Consider the following 9,372-nt stretch of genomic DNA (forward strand, 5'->3'; position numbering starts at 1 on the left):
AAATATGTGGATGCCTATGGAATGTTGAGCTGAAGCTGGGCTCCCAGCCTGCAGTGCAACACCTGCTGTTTAAAACCCAATCTCCGTACCACATGACTTGGAAAAACCAAACCCCCCCCCCAACGCAATCATGTTCAGAGATGTGACAGAAATAAAACTACAGTTTTTGCACATTGTCTCTCCAATATCTCACTGCCAAATAAAAACCCAAATCAAGTCAAATAAATAGATGCATATTTTTGTTAAGGTAACTTCCACAATTTTCTCTGTACCTGCCTGTAATCAGATTCCGGCATTCAGAAAGTGCTGGAAATCCTCTTCCTTCTCGGGGACTAACACTTTTTTATAGCTGGCTTGCTATAAAGAGTTTTGAACTCAGTGGATCAACCTCCGTATGCCTTCCTTTGCAATTGTTAGTAAACTGGTAGCAGCATTTCACAAAAGGAGAATTTAAAGGACAGAGCTGGATGGAACCAGCTCCCTCCCACCCTCTGCTCGTTGGGCCTGTTTGTTCAGGACAGGAGCTTTCTCCATCTGGAAGTGGCATCGTGTCTGCCCGTTTTTCTAACTGCAGATGTAAAAAGCATGGTTTGTGTTTAGCAAACCTGGAACTCAGTCTAGGCAGACGTAAGGCAGGATGTTCAATCTACCATCATCCCCGTGTGGATCTAAAGATATGCACTGTGTCCAATCATACCAGTTACCCTGTGTGTCGTAACAACCGTTCACGCCTGGCCAGTGATGTTCACATATTCTGTCGAGGTCATCACTTGTGACCTCCCTCGTAACCCCAGGCAAGTCTGTAGGTTTGCTGTTAGGAGCTAGAACATGAGTCTTTCTAGCCTCTTTTCTAGTGCTTTCCTCCTGCTTTAAATACTCAGACATGAAGTAGTGAGCTCCTGGAGTCTGTACTCCCGATGAAGACAGCAAGCTACTCTGCCTGTTTAAATATGACTGAATGATTTCATTTCTGGATAACTCTTTCCAGTTCGTTTGTTCAAAAGGGCTTTGCAGGTTGGGTTTTTGCTCCTGCTTTTCCGTTTCTGTCCTGTGCTGTTCGGTAAGCGCAGGGATTTCTACCTGCAAAGGATCTTTCTGTGTTAAAGGTTTTATCTGTCCTGTCATGGGATCAAAAGTGAGCTTTCTCTCTTTTAACCTCACAGGTTTCACACCCCCTTCTGTCACGTGCCCATCCAAGTTGACGGTATAGTCTCTGGGTCGGTACCTTTTCTTCTTTTTGCTATCGGAACCTGAAGCAGCATCATCGCTGTCCATTTTGGAAGCGTCCTGTGAAAAGCCTGTGTGTGGCGGGAGAGATTCCCCAGGGTTGGAGCTGGTTTTGCAGCTGGGAGATGTGTGCTGTTGGAGGGTCCCTGCTGGGTGCCTGTGCTGGCTTTCCGAAGGTACCTGCTGCTCCGGCCAGTGCTGAGACACCTCAGCTACCGCCTGCTGAGAGAACTCCAGTCTTTTCGCTGGCAAGGGAGGTGTTGAAGGTTGCATCAAGGATGGTGGTGGCGATGGCACCTGTGCAGTATCTAAGAACTGAGACCTTTGAGATGGACTGGGCATCGAATCCTTTGGTGAGTACGTCGTATGCTGCCGAGCAAAAGTATCATGCCTGACATTTCTAGGGCTAAAGGAGGAACAGCGAGGACTCTTGGGCTGGTGCGGTCCTGTGGTTTCTTCTGATTTCTCATGCTGCTGAAGCACTGCAGTCTTTAATAACGAGGAAGTGCTTGAAGGTTTTACAAGTCCTGGAGAACTGGTGTGAGGTTTTACAGCGTTTACTGGGATCTTACTGTGTTTATCATTTTCACTGAGTTCTGTCCTACTGCTTTCGGGCCCTGCGTGGAGGTTTACATCTACGGGACTAGGAAAATTTTCAGGACTGCCTCCAATTCCATTGGTTGGAGGGGGCGAAGAGTTTTGTAATACTTCATGACTAGCTTTGGAGACTTTTGGGGGAGGAGGGCCCTGATGCCCGTCCCTGTGTTCACCTTTCCTTTTCCGATTCCCTAATTTCTCTGTTTTGGGAGAATTTAGTTTCTGGATATCATTCCGGGTTTCGATCCAGCCACTGCGGGAAGTTGCGCTTCTGCTTTGCAGTTGTGAGCACCACCGTTTGCTGACCCGGGTGGGTTCGGCAGCCCCCTCGGCACCGCTTCAGTCTGGGTTACAGGTTCTATCAACTTCTGCCAATTCCGCAGCAACTTCTTGGCACGTTTGGCAAGTTCCTCATTGGATGTCTTCTTCCTCACCTCATTGATAAGCCTCCCAAGTCTTGTTTCCTATAAAGAAAGAAAAGCTTTTACAACCAGGTATCATTCTGAACGACATCCTTAAGGCACATTTCTGCTCTGTAATGTTTCTCCTCGGAAATACCAAGTTAAACCCCACTAAATACTCAAGTGTTGAATTGAGCTTTTTGGAAAGGATTAGTCCGGTTGGTCCAGTGCTCTGCCACACCATGTGAAACCCAGTGGAGGTTTCAAGTCATCCTGTCTTTATTCCCTGGCTGAAGCACCAGAGCCATGGGCTGTGAAAAACATCGGAAAGGAATTCTTTAATCCACAAGAATCAGGAGAATAAAGATGCAAGCTCAGATCTGAGGGGAAATGCAGCACCCAAGGCAGAAAAGGTATGTCTAGTCCCAATGAAAATATAAGATCTGCAGAAAGAGGGGAAAGAAAAAGACTCCAGAATCTCCACCCGTTACAGTAGTACATTGACAATAAGTCTCCATGTCACAGACCTGCCCAGCCAGGGCACGACTCACGTTCTACCTTCTTCCTCCATCTCTCCTCTCCCTGCACTCCTCAGTATCTTGAAAACGTATGAAGCCTGATATAAACAAGCATTCCTGGGGTGTCCCAAAGTGGTTCCATAAGCGGAAGGAAGTGAAATGTTTGACTGCTCCCAAAGCACATTTGAAAACAAAGAACTGTTCCACAAGTCAGATTACTTAAGAAAAGCATTTCAAAAGGAAACATCGACCAGGCTGTGAGAGAAATCTGCAACACGCTGTGATGTGTACGTTGAGATACAGCTGGAGTTACAATTAAGCGAGAGTTCAAAACATGTAACACCAGGAATTTTGATAGACTGAAAAAAAATCTGTAATTTAGCCATAAAACCATCTTTGGGCTGTTTCTAGGAGCGGGCACAGCGAGACCGCACGATCCCACCTGAGACTCCAGCTTTTCCCTCTTCTCACCAGCTACATCAGGCATCGAAACCTGCTTGACTGAATCCCAGGTTAATTTCACACCCACAGAGTAACTCTGTTCCTACTTCAGCATCTTTGGTGGTTGGTCAAACATCTAAAAAGGCAGCACTACTTCAGCAAGCAGTGATGTGCCTGAACGCAACAGGATCCACCAGAAGCAAGTGATGATTAATGTAGTGCCCTACATAAACAGGAACTGTGCTGCACAGAATACTGATCCCAACCCAGAAAGAATCACTGTGTATGTGCTGAGAGGTCAGAAGCAGCCCGAGAGGGACAAAATAATATCTTAATTGTAAACCCTTTGCAATCAATCTATTGTTGCAAGAAAAGCTCATATGGAAATTAGACAGGCAAAGAAAGTCCTTTTATACACACAAAAATCAAGTCATGTTTAGAGGGTGACATACCTCAAGTGCCTCTTTGGTAATGGGGTATTTCTCCAGGCTGGAGATCACTTCCAGCACTGCCACCATGTTATGGATCTGCAACAAGGAAGACAAAGTCACTTCATCTTTCATGCACAGGTCTTAGTTATCAAATGTAATTTAAGACCTTCCACTTCATAATTGCTGGAAGCATTAATCACAAAACTGCTATCACACTGTCTGGCTTTAGGGAGCTGATTGTTCAAGGAATAGGGACAAGGACACTTTACTGACCTAGTTGGAAACTGCAGGAACTGTAACACACACACTTTTATGTAAAACTAGAGGAAACATTAGCACTGAAACCAGTGTCACTTGCTTGCAAAGTCTGAGACTCCTATGAGACCCCCAGCCAAAGGATTCATGAATGAATCCCACTGTGACTCCCAAACCCCAGGTCCAAGCGCTCCACATTCCAGAGCAGATGAAGCAAACGCTGCGCCCAGTAGGTGTCCTCAGCCCCCCACCCGGCGCAGGACCAGGCTGGGCCACCTCCAAACCCGGCAGCTCCTGGAGCTGCGTGTCCCCACATGGTGAGGAGCCACCGCGGGTCCCCAGGACATTAAAGCATGTCTCAGGTTGTCTGATGGGCTCCACTGCCACGTCTCTGCACGCACGGGTAAGCGCCGCGCAGAAGCTGCTGCCACAATCTGTACATCTTAAACACAAGTGGGATTTTAGTGATTTCCAGGAGAACCCTCAGGCAACACCGAGATCCAGCCCCATTCCCACTCCCTGATATTAAGAGCATCGAAAAAAGCTACAGTTTCTAATCCACCTTTGTAGACAGATTTAAAAGATAAGCAGAGGAAAACTTGAATCACAGCCTCACTTATTGCTTAATTGCATTTGTGACTCAATTGGATGTGAACTGATCTGAGAAACATCTCTCAGCAAGAACCTCTGCAGGGATCCCACGTTATGCTGAAGTCTCATCAGGAGTGTACTCATGCAGCTCTACCCACCCAGCCACACACTCCACAGCAAGCCTTCATTTTCAGACTGCCAAGTTTGTAAGAATCAGCTTTTCCAAGTCAATTCTACCCCTTTCGATATACAACAAGAGAATTGGGAGCTGAAATCTCCTCTGTGCAGAAAACCTTGTCATGGACAATGTTCTTTCCACTAGAACAGGCTTGCTTAATGTTGGAGAGACTTGGATAAAGCTGTCAGCAATGAAACACTCGGCCTAATTTTTAGATTAACTTTGATCAAACTTAGGTTTAAAGTCCACAGAGGCTTTGAACGATTGTAACTCCTACAGGTTGTAAAGCCAACTTCAGAACAAAGATGAACTCACTTGTCATGGTTCTTTCTTCACCGAACTACAAAGCCTCTGCAGAAATTCAGAGCCCTACCAGCCAGACAGGCCTGGTAAAGCTCCACTTAAGCTTTAGAGCAGCGACAACATGTATTTTGAAACATCTTAGTTCTTACTATTCCACTTCAATGCACTTTCTTCCATGTTTCTTCCTCACACTGCCCTCAATGCCTAGAAAGAACAATTTAGCACCACAGCATAAGTAATACATAACACCATGGGTCTTTTTTCCACTTTCTAGAACCAGAGCACCTGGAATAGTTAATGCTCAATTCTGGGAGTTTCCAGACAAACATTTTTAGACCTGCAAAACATGAGACTCTCCTTCCCAACAGACAGTTTAGTCTACACGTTACCAGGGTGCAAAAGGTTCTGCGCATTGCACAGGGCAGTAACTGGTCCAGTTATTCTGGCAGTTGTTGGTAAGCCCCAAATATTCATTACCTAAATGACAAACTGATGTCAAAAAAGGATTAAGTCTCTCAGAAGGTCAAGATGGGGAAAGTGATACGCTCATGTGGACACACACCTACAGGAAGATGAAACTGGTCAGGGAGTTTCCAGTAGCAGCTTTGCCTTTGCTCAGTACACCCCAATACATGTATACAGGGATGCCCCTGGCTGCTCCATCACCTACGAGGGACCAGGGCTGCACCACAGCTGATAAGACTGTTCCTTCGCCCCTCCTTTGAGGGACACATGGTGCCTATTCAAGCTTTACACCCCCGAGTCTGTGCTCTTCACTCAGCTCCTGGCAGAACACAACCCACCCGCTGCAGATTCTTCACCCAGTGGTAACCAACTGAAAACACATCATCACACTGGAGCAATCACTGCAGAGAGCACCAAGGCTCAGGCTCCAGAGCAGCTGCAAGAAGCTCCTCTCCTTTTCCCCTCTTTTCGACCTGCAGGGAAGCATGGTTCTAAAACAATACCCTGGTCATCAGGCAGGTTCAACTTCTCCACCCTGCCCCAGCAGTTTGTGTTGTTTTCTTGGAATGCTTCATCCAAACTGCCAGAAAGAGCAATAATATAATATTCTATTACATATAAAATTATATAAGTATTACAGATATTATATTCTTATACAATTATATACATTATATCAGTGTTATATTATACTTGTAATAAAAATGATATTCACCCACTTCAAACTAACACAGACCATGAAATTTCCTGTGGTGCAGTTAAACACTATGATGAGAACAAGAAAACCTCCCAAAACACCTCAAGTATCATCTATTCCATGTGAAGACACCTATTTTGTTAACAGCAGCACATGAGTATTGTGCACTAGAATCTGTATCTCAGGAACTTACACATCATTTGAGGTTCTATTTGCCTTTGTCTAGTTCCACCACCTCCCCCCCCTTACTACCACCCCAAAACAAGAACCTCCATGAAGCAACCCCAGGACTCCGCATTTAGCAGCTTGCAGAGAACAGATAAGAACGACTCATATGGTATTTCCAATTATCCCAGGCTATTCCCACTGCCTGGCACACGGACTAATTCACTCGCAAGTTTACTGCAGAACATCTGCTTTGAGTCATGTACGATAATCCTTTCCAGCCAACCCTAATGACAGTCACAGAAAACAAATCTTATTTATTCCATGCAAGCCTCCTTAAGTCATTCAGCCGTACTCTGGAGCTTACTACTGGTATCTGAGATCTTTTCCAAGTGAAGCACTAAGTGTTTTTACTCCAGCCTCAGACAAAAGCATGAGGTTTCTGAACACACTGGAAAAGATCAAGAGGCTTAATTTCCTTTTTTTTAACTGCCACCTTAATCCTATTTTAGCTTTTACAAATCAAGACCAATTCAGTAACTAACTTCAGGGTAAGTGTTCCACAGCAGTTTAAAAGGATAAGTGTGTTGGGGTTGGAGGTTTAAGGTACAGCCCTTCTCTGCCACCTCCTACTGCCTCCTTCCCGGATGATTTGAAAACAGCAGCAACTTGGCACCCCCATGAGCTGGTAGCACCACCCCCACATGCTGGGATGTGTTTTACATCGGACTAGCACACTCGCATGTTAAGCTTTGATTCTCTTCCTTCATCCACAGGTACCAGCCCAGCCACTGATCTCAACGTAACACCTCCTGTTCTTCCTCAGCACAGCACAACCTGCATCTCACCCCACTGCTACTGCAGAAATAACTGGTACAGACACTCAACTGCAGTCGTTTGAATAAAGCAATTTTGGTTTCTTGGTTGGCTTTTTACTGTTTCATAGGGCTGTTTCTGAAGATCTCTGCATGCGTGACTAGACCGTGACAGATCACAAACCAGATCTGAGGTAGCACAGACGATGTTGAGCACCGCACAGGCCTAGAGCAGGAGAAGCTATTTCCTTGTAACTTGAAAACCTGAGCACTAGGTGCACAGTTACAAAAGAAATTGAAGAGAAACTGCTGATACAGCCAGAAATCTGGCTAGAAAGGCTCTTTTTAATCACCTGCATCAAGTTCACAGAACAGCGCTAAAAGGCATCTGTTGACACAGGATCATCACCCATATGGGTCACATTAGTACCTGTAAAGAGTGATTAAACTTGGCCTAGTATGTCTAGAGTCCCTAATCATAGAAACTTGTCTAAAGTGTAACACAACCGTCCTCCCAAAACCACAGGTTGGACTGATCAGGCTGACTCCATTGTAGGCATTTTGAAACAGAGAGTAGAGCTAGATCAGAAGACACTGCCTTTGAGAGAACGGATCTGTCAGCACACTTCGACCCCCTCAGAAGATAGTAAACGCTCATTATTTTGCTAGTTTCAAAGGACTTCTGTAACATTTTCCCACCTGTAATATCAACGCAAGTTTACCAAAGAAAGCAGAGAAGTGCACCCACCATGGAAGACTGACCAGATCTCTCTTTTCTACAGATATGAACCCAAACGTCAACTGCCAAGTTGGGTGTTTTTGTTGGCAGTATCAGGAACGCAGCATGGTCTATACAGAAGGTCACATTTGTATCATTTTTTATTGTCTTCTCCTGCTCCTAAGGACAACGGCATTTTATTGGGTAGTTATAAAACCTGTCAGATATCTATGGGCCACGTAGATCATAGAATGGTATCCTCAGGTGGCAGAGGAAAATCCCAGGTTCAAGGTCAGTATTGCTGGAACTGCCAGGAAGCCAGAGCTGATTCAGAAGGAGGCAGAGCAACAGCACTATGAGCAACGTCATCCACTCACATTTATCTTCCCCAAAGCAGTGATGACCTGCACTGGAGGCACCAATTCCTGCCCCAGGTTGGGGTATCTAAACAGTGCCACATCTTGCCCCCAGCACTGTATTTGTATAAAAGCTGCTTCATTGCATAATAATCCAAAAATTGGAATAAGAAGTAAGAGGAGAAAAGTTGCTATTCATAGTAGGCTTTATTTAAATGCAGCAGTGGAAATACAGCAGCACAGTGTTTATTTAGCACTTCACATAGGATGCTTCAGATACCAGACACTAACAATACAGCTCATGAACAGTAAATCACAATGTCATTTTTGCACAGATACAGACTAAACACACAAAGTTAGAATTCAGGTTACAACCTGCTGGTATTTAGTTCAGTTCCCTTGCAACTGATCTATTAACAGTTTCCCCTCCCCACAGTGTGACATGATGTTGTCTAAAGATAGGGTACACGAGATGCTATTCACAGAAACGACATGCCAAAAAGATGACCATGCACTACTTTGTTCATAGTTATTGAAAAGGTTTGAAAGTCAGTTTAAGTGGAGTTCAAATATTCACCAGTACACAAAAGTTAGTCTTGAAAGAGGCCAGTTACCCAATAGTATTTAATAAAGCAGGTATTTAAATATGAAGGAATCAATTATTTGGGTTCAAAGTCATCCATCCACTGAGTGTCTTCTATGACAGAGACATTCATCTGGAGTCCATGCTTTGAAAACTGATCAGAAACTTGTGCTGCAAAACAACAGGTAGAAGAAACACTCCTTGACTAGCAACAGGCAAAAAGGCGGCCGGTCGCAGCACGTACCCCTAACTCTGCATTTAACGTTTCCACATCTGAGGAGTCAAAACAATCTGCATGTATTTTATTTTTTTAACAGGGAGATAACATCATCCAGATACCTTCCCACATGTGCTTTCCAAAGCCAGGACCAGCAAACAAGAGTAAGGTCAGACCCAAGCAAAACACCGCATTGCGAAGAAATGGGCAGACCTGAAATATCCCCCTTGAGTGAGACACCAGCTCAGCCCTCCGTTAAGTGTTGGTAGTAGGTAAGACACACCAGTGAGGTGCAGAGACACCAGAACAGCCAAGAGATTACGAGGAGTCTGCCAGCAGAGAACACATTTTACCCCAGTAGTTACAAACAGCATCAAGATGCAAATACGCAGCAGTTGGGAAGTGCCATCAGCACTT

At 44.9% G+C, this 9,372-nt stretch overlaps 1 protein-coding gene across 1 annotated transcript; it reads right to left on the reverse strand.

Annotated features, from left to right (window-relative positions):
* Positions 1 to 612: 612 nt before the first annotated feature.
* On the reverse strand, positions 613 to 3,747 carry MED26 (mediator complex subunit 26). Its single transcript, XM_010018769.1, is given in 3 exon segments — positions 613 to 2,060; positions 2,063 to 2,288; positions 3,637 to 3,747. Coding segments are annotated over 3 exon segments (1,785 nt in total).
* Between the last annotated feature and the right edge of the window lie 5,625 nt (positions 3,748 to 9,372).

Source organism: Nestor notabilis, unplaced genomic scaffold, assembly GCF_000696875.1.
Source record: "Nestor notabilis isolate BGI_N333 unplaced genomic scaffold, ASM69687v1 scaffold26617, whole genome shotgun sequence".
Lineage (NCBI taxonomy): Eukaryota > Metazoa > Chordata > Aves > Psittaciformes > Psittacidae > Nestor > Nestor notabilis.